General features: G+C 32.9%; 1 protein-coding gene and 1 pseudogene across 3 annotated transcripts in view; one reads left to right on the top strand and one right to left on the bottom strand.

The window, feature by feature from the left end:
- The window catches only part of ARFGEF1 (ADP ribosylation factor guanine nucleotide exchange factor 1), a 155,963-nt gene that overhangs the window by 74,514 nt on the left and 66,059 nt on the right, over positions 1-15,390 (bottom strand). For all 3 annotated transcript variants that reach the window (XM_045075690.1, XM_045075689.1, XM_045075691.1), the window contains 3 exons: positions 9,908-10,083; positions 8,608-8,741; positions 5,021-5,255 (listed from right to left, as the gene is read on the bottom strand). In XM_045075690.1, coding sequence (XP_044931625.1) covers positions 5,021-5,255; positions 8,608-8,741; positions 9,908-10,083 — 545 coding nt within the window. The remainder of the gene's footprint in view (positions 1-5,020; positions 5,256-8,607; positions 8,742-9,907; positions 10,084-15,390) is intronic.
- Positions 13,026-14,458, top strand: LOC106004583 (annotated as a pseudogene).

Genomic DNA, 15,390 nt, shown 5'->3' with positions numbered 1-15,390 from the left:
CAGACCTAAAGGGAGAAAATGACAGCAGTACAGAAAGAAATTTCAATCCTCCACTTATATGAACGGATAAATCATCCAGACAGAGTATCAGTAAGGAAACACTGTGTCTTAAATAACCCATTAAACCAGATGGATCTAATAGATGTACAGGTAACCCTTGAAAAACATGGGTTTGAACTAAGCAGTCCAACTTGTATGTGGATTTTTTTTCTTCAAGTTTTTTTTTTTTTCTAAATTCGTTAGTTAACATACAGTGTAAAATTAGTTTCAGGTGAAGAACTTAGTGATCCGTCTCTTACCTACAACACCCAGTGCTCACTGCTACTAGTGACCTCCTTCACCCATCACACATTTAACCCATCCCCCTCCAGTAACCCTCAGTTTGGTCTCTATAGTTTGTTCCTGGTTTGCCTCTCTTTCTCTCTTTTCTTTCCCATATGTTCATCTATTTTGCTTCTTAAATTCCACATATGAGCAAAATCATATGGTATTTGTCTTTCTCTGACTTACTTTGCTTAGTATAATACTCTCTAGCCCCATCTTATGTGGATTTCTTGATAAATACAGTATAGCTCTGTAAAGATATTTTCTCTTATGATTTTCTTAATGTTTTTTCTCTAGCTTACTTTATTGTAACACAGTATATCATACATACAATATACAAAATATATGTTGACTGACTGTTATCAGTAAAGGCTTCCAGTCAATCGTAGGCTATTAGTTAAGTTCTGGAAGAGTCAGATAGTTAACATGAATTTACAACTATGCAGGAGGTCAGTGTCTCGAACCCTGTATCATTCAAGCATTAGCAGCATGCAGAACTCCAAAACAGAATGTACATCCCTTCTCAAATGCACATGGAACACTCTCCAGGACAGATCACTCACATTTTAGACCACAAAAAAGTCTCAATAAATTCAAGAAGACTGAAATCATATTGAACACCTTGTTCAAACACGATGGTTTAAAATTAGAATTTACAAGAAAAACTGAAAAACTACAAATAAGTGGACATTAAACAACACATTACTGAACAACTGAGTCACAGGAGAAATAAAAAAACTACCCTGAAATGAATGAAAACAACTATAACATACCAAAATCTGTAGGATGCAGCAAAAGTGGTCCTAAGAGGGGAACCATTGCAATATAAGTCTACTTCAAGAAACAAGAGAAATCTCAAATGAACAACTTACTTTCCACCTCAAGGAATTGAAAAAAGAATACATGGAACCTAAACTTAGGAAGGAAAAATAAAGATCAGAGTAGAAATAAATGAAAGAGAGACTAAAAATACAACAGAAAAGATCAAAAAACAAAGAGCAGATTCTCTGGAAAGACACACACATTGACAAACCCTCAGGCTGCCTCACCAAGAAAGAAAGAGACAGCGCTCAAACAAAATTGGAAATGAAATAGGAGGTTACAGCTGATTTCACAGATATAAAAAGGATGACAAAAGACTACTATGAACAATTATATACCAACAAATGGAACAACCTAGAAGAAATGCATGAATTCCTAGAAACATACAATCTTCCAAGAATGAATCAGGAAGAAAGAGAAAATCTGAATAGACCAATTACTGGTAAGGAGATTCAATGAGTAATCAGTCTCTTCAATCACTGGTATCGGGCAAACCGGACAGCTATATGTGAAATGAAACTGAACCAATATCTTATACCATATACAAAAATTAATTCAAAATGGATTAAAGAATTGTCTGTAAGACCTTTAACCCTAAAACTCCTAGAAAAAAATATAGGTGGTAAACTTGTTGATATCTTTGTTAGTGATGTCTATTTGGATCTGATTCCAAAGGCAAGGGAAATAAAATCATTTAGTAAACAAATAAGACTACATCAAACTAAACAGCTTCTGCACAGCAAAGGAAACCATTAATGAAATGAAAAGGCAATCTACTAAATACAAGACATCTGCAAATCATATATTTAATAAAGATTAATATCTAAAATATATAAAGAACTTATACAACTCAATAGCAAAACAAAACAAAAAATCGATTAAAAAATAGGCAGAGGATATGAACAGACATTTTTCCAAAGGAGACAAATAGAGATGGCCAACAGGTACATGAAAAGTTGCTCAAAATCACTATTCATCAAGGAAATGCAAATCAAAGCCACAATGAGATATCACCTTACACTTGTCAGGATGGCTATTACCAAAAAGATAAGAAATAACAAGTGCTGATGAGGATGTAGAGAAAAGGGAAATCTTGTGCACCACTGGTGGGGATATAAACTGATACAGCCACTATGAAAAACAGTATGGCCTCAAAAAAATTAAAAATAGAGTTACTATATAATACAGCAATCCCACTAATGGGTATCTATACAATGAAATGAAAACACTAATTTGAAGAGATACATGATGCCTATGTTTACTGCAGCATTATTTACAATAGACAATATATGGAAACAGCCTCAGTGTCTATGAATGGATCAAGAAGATATTATATATATGTACAACAGAATACTACTCAGCCACAGAAAAGAATTCAAATCTTGTCATCTGCAACAACATGGATGAAACTTGCAAGTATTATGCTAAGTGTAAAGGCAGAAAAAGACAAATACTGCCATGATTTCACTTACATTTGGAGTCTTAAAAACAAAAAAGAAACAAAGCTCCGACTCACAGAAAACAGGCTGATGGCTGACAAAGGAGTGAGGATGTGGAAATTCTAAATAGGTACAGGGGATTAAGAGGTATAAACTCCCAGTTATGAAATAAGTCATGGGATGTAATACACAGAATGGGGAATATAGTTAATGATCTTGTATTAACTTTGTGAGATAGCAGATGGTAACTAGATTTATTGCACTGATCATCCTGTAATGTACACAAATGTTGAATCCTTACATTGTACACCTGACACTAATAATACTGTTAATATCAGTTATACTAAACAAATAAAAAAGAAAGTTTAGAACTCTCCAAATTGTGGACTAAATAAAACTCCTAGATTTGGAAAAAGAGGAAAATAAAAATTTTAGCTACTTTGAGTTATCAAATTGTACTAGTAAGCAACAGCCTACAATTGTAATTTAAGACATCATGCCCATCAACAGGGGCTCTTAAAAAACCCCAAACTTTTAAAGATTTATAGAGCACCTAAAATATAATATGTGTAGAATAAGAGTATCAAAGACATTTTGTCTGCAAATATTTTCTTGAAAAGTTGTGCATTAACAATTATCTGATACAGACATGTAAGTTAATGTCTATGGAAAAATAACATTATCGAAACTTTGAACTGAATACTCTTATAAAATGAATACTCATATAATAACAACCTCAAATTTGCTTTGCAAATTTAGATTTTCGTATGTCGGCTTTGCTTTCTACAACTAGAACACAGCTTAACTTGCATTTGAATATGTGTAGTATTTTTCAAAAGCAATCTACACTTGCCTTGTTTGATCCTCATGCTTTCCATAAGGGACAAAGAAGAATGAAATTAAACTTATTTCTTTAAACACACAGAGCAATATTACAACAATTTTATAATGAGAATGCACCATGTGAGGACAAACAAAATTTCTTACCAATATTTCCTTTAAATTTGTGCTTCCAAAAGTTTTATACATCAAATTTAATCTACAAAATAATAATCCCGATTTATTTGACTTCTGTGATATCTGGTTCCCTAAGAATTTATATTTCACAGTCTACTTAAAAGTACTTAAAAAAGTTGAGTCTCAGTGTTCAGAAGTCTCTAACTAAATGAATGTGGTCTTCTAAAAGTATCTAATGGCAATTTAAATGCTTCATCATCTCATGAAAGATTTTTGGGTTAGTAAGGAAGCAAAAGGTCCGAACGTTTTTTAAAAATCTCTTTTAATTGTAATGCCTGAATATAATGAGAAGAATTATCAAAAAATAGCAACTTTTCCTAGTTAAATGTCCCATTATTTTGACAGACATAAGACAAATTAAAATTTGACAATATATATGTGCCAGAAATTGTTTCCTGTTCAAAATTTGGCCCCATTTATGAACCTTTAACTTAAAATACTAAGGCCTTATTCTTATTCCCATAATATTCCATGAGAATTTTAAAAGATATTGTAGAACATTAGTAATAAAGTATAGTAATATTGTTCCACCCACCTCAAATCTCTGGGAAATGATAATTTATCATTTGCACATTTGGAAAATAATACAAAGCAAAAATTAAAATTTCGAACTCCTAAAATAAAACACTAAAAATGTAATCCTTCTTAATAGCCTCTTTTTAGTGCCCAAAACTTAGGTGGCTTAAGACCATGTAGATAAAGTATATATTTAAAGCTTTCTTTTAAGATAACCAAATTCACTACTATATATAATATAAACAATGGCAAAATTATTGTGAGGGCTGAACTAACACAAGACATCTAGAATCATTCATTCAACCAGTATAAACTCCTTGAAGGCAGGGCTGTGTCTAATCTGATTTTGTATTCTTACTGTTCACCCAGTGCTTAATATTTCATAAGCACATGCTAGTTGAATGAGTAAATGAAAAAGCAGCACAGCTGACCCCTGAACAATGTGAGGGTTTAGTGCATTGATCCTTGTGCAGTTAAAAATCCACATGTAACATTGGTTCTCCAAAAACTTACCTACCACTGTTGACTACAAGCCTACTGATAACATAAACATTCAACTAACACATATTTTGTACATCATATGTATTATATGCTGTATTGTATTATATTCTGTATTCTATTATATGCTGTATTATATTCTGTATTACAATCAAGTAAACTAAAGAAAGAAAAAGAAAATCAGAAGGAAAGGAAAACATACTTACAGTACCGTACCAACACTTATTGAAACAAATCCACATGTAAGTGGGCCCCCCCTCAGTTCAAAGCAGTATATTGGTTCAAGAGTCAGTTGTACATGAAAATTCATAAATATTATTTCACATTCTGAAAAATTTTCTAGGGAATGAATAATCTGATTTAAAACATGAAACTAATGAAATACCCAACAATGTAGAACATACCTCAATTTGCATCTTCAGATGTGTCTTGAAGTTTGACAACAAAGTGAGAAATATGGAAAGAGAAAGCTCAAAAACCTCTGGTACAGATGAGACTCCATTTTTTGAAAGTGCAACACACAGATACTGCTTAATTGCATTAATAAACATCTCATTTGTCCTGAAAACAGGTCCTGCATTCTGCAGAATGGATAGAAGTAACTGCAATGAAAGAATCTTGGATCGTAACTCATGAGACCTAAAACGTAAAAAAAAAGGCACAGTATATGGACATATTTAGCATTATGGTAATAAAAGGGTGTTCCAAAGATATTTCCTGGTACCACAAAATTTCACAAACTTTAAAATGGATAGGAACAGAACACTCTACCACAAAAGCACAGTACATGAATGAGCTTTGACACTAATAATGGTAGTCCCACTTACATTCTCAAGTACCACATAATCTCATAAACTTTTTATAAGGAAAAGCAATCATTTACACATATTTAAAATCAACCTACTGTTCCTTCATACACGAAAAATATTTATTCCTTGTTCTTTTCTTTCACAAGCATATTTCACCTTTTAGAACTCATCATGAGTTTCCTACATTATGTGCCATATTTAGTATATAATAGTTCCACAGTATATAATACTTAATAGTTTAGTATATAATATACTTTTTGCCTAGGTATGCTACTCAAAAACCCTAAACAAAATTAAAAGTTTTGGTTGTATGAAGAAGCTATAGGACTATTTCAAGCTTATTTTTTCAATAACCATTTAAAGTTCTTTTCTTTTTTGAAATACAAAGAGGCTTTTAGAACATTTATATTTCTTAACAGTCTACACATTTATTCTAAATATTTTAATAATGAAAAGCAAAAAACTCCTTTTCAGCTTAAATTTTCACCTTTTTTCTGATCAATATATTATACCATATTCTGATCAATATCTAGCATTATAATTATCAGATTTCACACATATAATTTTTCTTCCATTAAAAGAGGCCTCTTAACACCAACAGACCAAGAACCCATGCAACTTTTTCAAATACAGAACACACTTAACATGTTCTAGCAGCTAATTACTTTATTCTTCCCAAATAGTGTATCATTGGTGTCACATTTGCACCACAGATAACAAACTTAATTGTTCTTGATTTCTCCCTTAAAAATGTTATGTTTTAAGGGTCGAGTATTTCAAGAACCTAAGAAACTCTAAGAAATATTTTAATTTCATGTAAATGGGAATCACAAAAATATTACCATCTTTGAAATAAAACTGAAATCAGTAATATCATTACTTGCTACATATCAACTTTCCAAGATGGCTTTGTGCAGCAAATATAGTATTACCTCCCCTCCACCAAAAAAGCTTAAATCAAGTTAGAAACAGTGCGAGGTTAGATTATGAAGAGCCCACGAAAATATGGTATGGGTTAAAGTATCTCCCCTTCATGTGAAGCCTTCCAGCGCTTTAATATTATGACTGCTTCCTAGTCTAGCTAATTTATTATCTTTTCTGCTCAATTCCAGTAGTCTTTAAAACCTGTAGCTTACTATTATCGAACACATAAATTTTTGTTGTGTTTTTTTTTTAATACCTAGATCTAACAAAATGCCTTGTACACAGTATGTGCTCAATCACTCATGGATTTATTCATACACCCAGCTAAACATTTATTAAGGACTACTATCTATAAGGCATTCATTAATGAAGAAATGATCAAATGATTATCTTATGCAAATTATCTTTTATATGCAAAAGAAGCTAGAAATTTCAGGTCTACAGATTTTCACTGGGGGGTTTCAAATTATGATTTAAGCTTAACGAACTATTCCTGGAACATCATCTTAGCAAGATCACAAAACATCAAGAGAAGCAAGGCAAAAAAGAAAATTATATAACTACAAGTCATTAATTTTGGGGAAAAATCATTCAAGATAGGAAACCATAAATTCTCTTCTGGAAAATGAACAGTTTCTAGGGGTAGAAAATTTGATTTCTTCTGTATTCAGTTCTAATGTTTAATGTTCCTGATGACCAAAAAGGTCTTTTTTATGTTTGAACAAAATTTCTAAATATTTGGTTTAAGTCTACGGAGTAGGAGCATAATTTACATTATTTCTCTTAAGAATCCTTTGTAATATTAAAGACTGCAGCTTTCCAAAACTAGATTACTCTTTATTAGCACTAAGGAATGCTCCCTGCCATAAAGTACTCCTTAAAATCATGTATTTTGTTTTCTTTTTATTTTGGGTACTTTAAAGAATTCTCCTTTTTCTGCTTATTCGTATTTTTCCAAATCACACTTTTTAACAGTTGATATAGAAAAGTAAATATCTGAGACTTTAAAGGTTAATAACATTTTTAAATCATGGCAAAGATGGCAATTAGCAATAACACTAAATTCTTAAGTTACTTCCTCCTCAAAGTCTTCCAACAATTTGGAATGAGATGGTTATTTTTCCTGTTATAGTGAGAATAAGAAATTGAAAAAATTCTGAATATATTCTTATAACATACATAGGGTATAATCAACTTTATACAGCAATCTGAACAACCTTAATGCTTTTTCCATGGAGTTTACATTCTCAAAATAGAAAAATCAATGTAATATTTCTGACTCTCAGGATTTGGGCCTAAAAAGATTTTAGAATTTGGGGTTTTAGGGCTTAGAAGATGTTTCTCACTGATTCAGTACAATATGACAAAATAAAACTGTATACAAAATATAACAAACGTGGTTTACCAAAACTTACAAAGTTTTTCTTTTTCCCCTATTCTAACAGTCTCTAGTCTTTCTTTTTAGGTGACATTTAGAAACCAAAATGCTCTAGAGTTTCTAAAAAAATGAAGTAGTATTGCTTACATTTTCCCCCTATTTCAATATCCTTTTTAAAAAGCTACTCAGGCCAGGCTGACTTTTTCTCCAGAAAGTTCTCCTAAAATTGTCGTGCTGCACCTCATCATGCTGCAACATTAGCGAGGCATGGTTCTTTAATAGTGCCCAAACTCAGTCTCAAGCAAAAATTCGTTATATTTGACTCATGAAATGAAAGATATTTGGTGATTTCTGACAAAAAATGGTACTTTCCTACAGTTTAAACTAATATATTTGACAGGAATCAGCCAAGTGACTCCCATCTCAAAGTACCTCCTGTTTCCCACAGAGAAAGATATCAAATTAGAGCATTTTTCAGACCATAATATGTAGTATCTTTCATTATGAATTTTAAAATTTATTTCTCTTAGGTTTTATTACCTTTCAACTGGTAGCTTTCAGAAACCTAGCACAAGGCTAAATGTAACAGGGCTACATTAACTCCACAGTTACTCATAATACTGAAATAAGAATTCTTTCAATTGTTCAATCAGGAACATTTCTCTAATGCTATTGGTATGCTTTGGGAAACAGTGTAAGATACCTAGTAATTTTCAAACTCACTGTTTTTCAAATACATATTTTAAAAAGCAAAATAGCCCTAAAATGTATTTTTGAGAGTTCTATGGGACAAGAATAACAAAAAACTCCAAAGACTATCTAACAGTAAGTTTCAATCTTAAAAAATTGTATTTGTCAAGGACAATAGCTAATGACTTACTTTGGATCTGGTGGTCCATCTGACAGTGGTTTCATGGACAGTTTACACAATGACCTGAATACTAGAAAGGCATCCTTTTGTAAAATGTGGGAAAACTTAGCACCAGGTGAAGGTCCTGAAGAATTTCCAGATTCCTAAACAAGTTAACATACCATGTAAATAAAGAAATTTGCCAGTGTAAAACCATTTCAGCTTTCTATATATTTTATTCAATTCTGTAATATATGGAGGGGGTTCTGCTAACAGGGAAACCTAATGAGGAATTTGCCACACTGTTTCTCTCTTTAATCTGACATACCACGCTCCTCCCCAGCAGTAAATTAATACCTTAAAAAACAAATTCTTATTTTTTAAATAAAGATTTTTTACTTATTTAACAGAGGGAGAGAGAGAGCGAGCATAAGCAGGGGGATTTGCAAAGGGAGAGGGAGAAGCAGACTCCCCACTAAGCAGGGCACTGATGCAGGGCTCAGTCCCAGGCCCCCACGATCATGATCTGAGCCAAAGGCAGATGCTCTACTGACTGAGCCACCCAGGCACCCAAAAAAATGAATTCTTTGAAAATACACACTTAGCCACCAAAAAACTCTTGAATTTTATTCAGTTCATACCATTACTAACAAAATCTAGCACATCATGCTCTGACAAGATATCTCCTCCCTGGCCTAAACCATGCTTTCCATTACCTGCCATTGGGTGTTTTATGTTTTTGTTCTATTTGATGTTTTATATCCTCTGCTTAGAGACACATAAAACAACAGAAATTGTCAAAGCAATGTTTCAAAGTTGTTAACCGAGGAAGGTTAATAAAGCCAAGAAAGCTTAATCTTATACACAGGGCAATGATTTACTGTAGGACTTCCTTATCTAAAATAAGAACACACTAAATACAGGGGTAGGGAGGATGAGAAGAACCTATCACTACCACGTATAGATTTCATTGTAGCCCCGAATGAAAGTAAGTAGAAGTTCCTTAAATGTCTTAAAGATCTTTCTCATCCAATGATACTAGAACTGTCCTATGAATATATGATAAAAATGCTCTTTTTAAATGCAATTTCAATAGGGGGGAGCATAGAGAAGATGTGAATAATACCAAACAGCTTAGAGTTGTAAATTTAACTATCAATATATTTAGGGGATAAACTGCTTTGATTTATATCAATAAGAAATACCCAAGTTTTTATTTTCCCAAAATTATAATCAGCCAGCATTATCAACTACATATATTCACCATAAGGTGCTGGTAGCCTATACATCTAAGAGATTAACAGGATACCCCCCTGCCCCCCACTGATACCTGAGTATCATTGGAAGAGACAGACAATCTGTCATCAGGTAAAGACGGTGTATATGCAACAGAAATTGGTGTTCCTGGAATTCCATTTGCTTGAATATTTTCACTGTCGCTACCATCCTCTATAGTTCCAATGTTGCCATCTGCACTTGCATTTATAGTAGTCCTTTCTCCCATATCTAAAACGGTAAGAATAAAAAAACATGCAAATGCATCTGACTTAACTGAAGTGTACTGAAAAAGCATAGAATATTTAAAACTCAACAGTGGCAAAAAAGCAATGTGAAGTAGTATGTATTGGCACCACTTAAAGGTCAGCATACTTAGTAGTAAGTATGCATTTGGAATACATCCAAATACAATCCTTAAGTAGCTCTAGCTAGGAAACACACTCAGCTGATCAAAGGCTAACTGGCATGTGCCAAAACAGGAGCTTACTTTTGGTCTCCATTATCATTTACCAGCTCGGTTCTAATGAATGCTAAAGCCTTAAGATGTTAACAGAGATTCTTCAAAAAAATATTCTATTACCAAGTAGTTAGAGATACGCTGGGAAATAGCTTTCTTCATTATAGTCTTTATAATATGCTCTCTACAGGGAATATATACTATGCAGTGTTTCCAAAACTATTTTACCATGAGCACCTCCTTCCTCTTTTTAGAATACCTATTAATAACTCTAATAATATATCCTTTAGAACATACACATGGAAGAAATGGCTACAACACTGAATATTTTTCAGCATGTCACTCTGAGTAATCATACTTTTAGTTAATATGAATAGAAATAAATGACTGTCAGTAAAACAAAGAGATAATGCAAATAATATCCAGTTATCCATAATTAATCTAGGTATAACATGTATTATTATTATTATTAAAGATTTTATTTATTTATTTGACAGAGAACACAAGTAGGCAGAGAGGCAGGCAGAGAGAGAGAGAGAGAGAGAAAAGCAGGCTCTGCACTGAGCAGAGAGCCCGATGCGGGGCTCGATCCCAGGACCCTGGGATCATGACCTGGGCTGAAGGCAGAGGCTTTAACCCGCTGAGCCACCCAGGCGCCCCAACATGTATTATTTTTAAAAAGAAACAAATAAGTGTCTGTGGCCATAACTCAGCCATCTGGGAGAAAATTGCTCATTTCATGTTACCAATTAAAAGAGAACTATAAGCAAGGGAAACATACTATACTATAAGGAGCAGATTTTGGAATATGAAAGACCTATGTATCAATCATGTCTCCCAATTTAACTGGATAACTTATTTCATCTTTCTTTTACTCAGTTTCTACATCAGCAACAAAGATAATAATGTTCGTGAGGAATCACCAAAACACAAATAACCTACATACGCACGATTCATAAAGAACACGAGTGATTCTCAATCAGTGGTAGCTATTATTTTGTTGATAACTAATAACATGTGCCCAATTTTTGACTAATTTGTTAATGAAAAAAGTGTATCTGGTATCCCAACTCTGAAGCTCCTTTCTGCTATCCAAATTAGAACACCCTGGATAGATTAAACTGGATGATTTCGAAGCATGTTTTACAATTAACAACTGGTACATGAAAAAGATACTCATTGATAAAACTTACTTGGGAAACTCTGCATTACATAAAACAGTTTTCCTAGTGGCCCTTTCAGAGCTTTAACATGCTTATACTAGACATGCTTAATGCTGTTACACCTTTCAATATATATACGTATGTATTAATGTGCTATGGCTTTAAAAAGACGTATTTGTTATACATACCTTACATATATAAAAATGTTTACTATGCAAAGGATTCTCTGGAAGAAGTCATAAAAAATTTAATAATGATTATCAGAAATTGACAATTATCCCTCAAAGCACTTGTTCCATTTTCTGACAGCACCCAATTACATCGCCTCCCTCTGCCCCTCCTTCACTTTCCCTTAACAAACAAATTACCTACTTAGCTAAGAAGTAGGTTAAGTTAACATAGGCTACTTCATTCTCCCTTGTCCCACCATAAAGTTCCTTACATCACATCAACAATAATCTTTCTCTTTCCTCTCATTTTAGAGGGAAAAAATACTCCTTTGTACTTCTAAAGTGAACTATCATTCAAACCAATCTCTTCTTGCATTCATTAGTACTTTCCTCCCACTCAAGTTTTTTCTTGCAGCATTGCATTTTCAATCTCATGTATACGACTGAATCTTCTCCAATACTCAATAAACATATTCAAATCTTTTCAATGAAAAAAAAATTCAATTCTTGCTACACCTCTGCTACTATCCATTTTTCTCATTTTTTCACATTTCTGAGAGGAATAATCAATATTCATTGATGATACTTTCCTTCCTCCCTTCCTAGGAAATTTCTCAGAAGAACTAAAAACATTCTTCACTTTACTGCTTCCTACAAGTTAACTTAAAATCTCTCAATTTCCTCATTGTAAAAGAGGGAATGGTAATAGCACCTAAATATCCCAGTGTTGGGGGAGAATTAAGTGAATAAATATAAGTAAAGCACATTAAATCATTTGGGATACACAGAAAGTACTTTATTTTTTTTTTAAAGATTTTATTTATTTATTTGACAGAGAGATTACAAATAGGCAGAGAGGCAGGCAGAGAGAGAGAGGAGGAAGCAGGCTCCCTGCTGAGCAGAGAGCCCGAAGCGGGACTCGATCCCAGGACCCTGAGATCATGACCTGAGCCGAAGGCAGCGGCTTAACCCACTGAGCCACCCAGGCGCCTCCAGAAAGTACTTTAAACAGAGTTATATATTATTATTCTCTATGTCTTCTCCTCTAATTCTCCCTCCAATAATCTCCTAAATGTAAGTGCAGAATTCTGTTTTCAAAGTGGTAATTGAGTCCACTAAAAATTAACTTCTCTTTTGATGAATCCCAGTGAAATTACTAGGAAAAATATAAGCAAGAGACAAATGTAATGTTTGTAACATTACTGCTATATTTCACCCGTAAGTTTGATAATTGCTGGTCTGGTATTTTTCACTGGTATGAAAAAATTCAAGATAATCCTGACTTAAAAAAGAAAAGTAAAATTACATCCAGGCACAAACACACTCATATACTTAATTTGATAGAGTATCCTCCAAAAAACAACAGCAATTATCAAACTTATGGGTAAAATACAAAAGTAATGTTAGAAACAAAATGAGGTTCCTTGCCATAATTAACATGATTTTTTTTTTCTCTTTGAAAGTTTATTATTATTAAAAAAAAAAACCTATACTTTTTACATTTTACATTCACCTCTCAGAACATTTAATGATACCAGTTAACGATGATATATATAAAGCCCACCAGCTGCTTGAAATGGCTGCAAATTTTTACCATGTACTGATATTAAATTGGTTTGAACTCTTTGGAAAAATTGGTGTAACATTAAGTACCAAGATTTCAAATTCCCAGATTAGAAACAAGATTTTTAAGTCAGGAGGAAATTTAGTAAAAATTCAAGGCTCAAAGGAAATGTTAATGAAAAAACAAATATACTATAAAAAATAGGATTCCCCTCCATCCCCAAAATCAGGTTAAAAAAAAAAAAAAAAAGAAACAACCCGATCCCACCCCACCCCACCCCATCCCCAATATTTCTCTTAGAAAAGTCGCCCAATCCTGAACACAGGGTCTCACACACAAACACAAGTAAGTAGCTTGATTTGCAGATCAGCCTCTGGGATCTTATACTGGACCCAGTTTGAAGTTGAAAGAAAAAAAATAAGTTAGGTAGTTAGATATCCATAAACACCGGTATCCAAACAAATGAAAACATCCTAGCTTTGGTATGGCTACGGAAATCTGGAAATACTTCAAGAGGACACTGGCTTTGGAAGAGAGGGAGTTAATGAGAGGGAGTTCAAACCAATGTTTTCTAACAGAAACACAAGAGTAAAAATTAGAATACTGTAAAAGAAGAAACAAAGATAAAATACATTCTTCACCTAAAAAAACTCAAGATAATCAAATAAAAAAGTTTTAGAAACAATACACATTTAGAAGGTGAGTAACTTAGTAGGAGATAAATATGGAAAACTAAGGGTTTTTCTATATTCCAATCAAATTAGGAAGTAGGAGCCTTTTGTGGCCATTGCTAAAGTGCCAGAGACCAAAATAAAGTTCAATCCCTTTGTGACTCCTGACTGGATCAAGAACAGTACAAGCCATTTCAGTGCACCTTCTCACACTTACAGGAAGATTATGTCTTCCTTCCTTTCCAAAAAGCTGAGACAGAAGTACAACGTTCAATCCATGCCCATTCAAAAGGATCATGAAGTACAATTTATGTGAGGACATCACAAAGGTCAGCATATTGGCAAAGCAGTCCAAGTTTACAGGATGAAATACATCATCTACACTGAATGAGTTCTGTGAGAGGAAGTGAATGGTACAACTCTCCATGTGGGCATTCACCCTAGCAATGTGGTTAGCACTAGAATAAAACTGGACAGAGATGACAAAAAGATCCTTGAATGTAAAGCCAAATCTCACCAAGTAGGTAAGGAAAAAGAGCAAATATAGAGCAGAAACAACTGAGAAGATGCAGGAATAAAGTAATCTTACATACAGTTTAAATATAAACTTAGAATTTTTTAAAAAATTAAATTAGAAAAAAAAGTAAATTAGAAAAGGACTCATCCAAAATACTACCAAAACTAAAACAAAAAACACAGAAATAATTTAACAGGAACTGTGCAAGAGGAAAAGGAAGAAAGCAATGAAATTTTACTAAGTGACATAAAAGATCTAACTGAATGAATTTATGCTTCTGGATAAAAAGGTTCAATATTACAAATAAGATACAACTCCCCAATTAACTTATAAACACAATACAAATTCAATCATAAATAATTTTTTTTTAACTTAATGAACTGGCTCTAAAGTTATGTAGAATACATTTACTAGATATTTAAAAAAATTGGCAGGGGTAGGGGGACTTGCACTACAAAGATCAAAGTGTACTATAAAATCAAAATATTTTAAACAATTCAACACCAGATAGCTCACTGTTACTGTAGACAAAACACAAGCAGAATCTATAGGATAAAATTTCAGAATCATGTAGGATAAAATTTCAAATTAACTGATAAAAAATTATTCTAAAGGTTAGCTATGAAATCACCTACTAGACAGAAAAATCAATTTCAGATGAATTACAAATCTATATTCAAAAAGTAAAAACAAAGGTATTAGAAAAATGTAGGGCAGAATATTTCTGTAATCTTAGGGTGGTAAAATCCATTCTAAGCAAGACAAAAAGAGTTCACACACATACAAAAAGACAATATTCATTACATCTTTTATATGTGGTCAAATAGCTGCTCAGAACAGTAACACAGGCAAAGGCTAAACAAAATGAAAACAAAAATTGACTAGAAAAAAAAGTATTTACAATACACTGAGTAAGGGTTAATTTCTTGATGTGAATAAACCTTGAAATAAGAACAAAAAAAAAAAAGGAAAAACAGGCAAAAGTCATGAACA

This window comes from Mustela putorius, unplaced genomic scaffold, assembly GCF_011764305.1.
Source record: "Mustela putorius furo isolate JIRA1106 unplaced genomic scaffold, ASM1176430v1.1 tig00000151_pilon_pilon_pilon, whole genome shotgun sequence".
Lineage (NCBI taxonomy): Eukaryota > Metazoa > Chordata > Mammalia > Carnivora > Mustelidae > Mustela > Mustela putorius.
The sequence above is the reverse complement of the archived record's forward strand: the minus strand, read 5'-3'. Positions and strand labels throughout refer to the sequence as shown.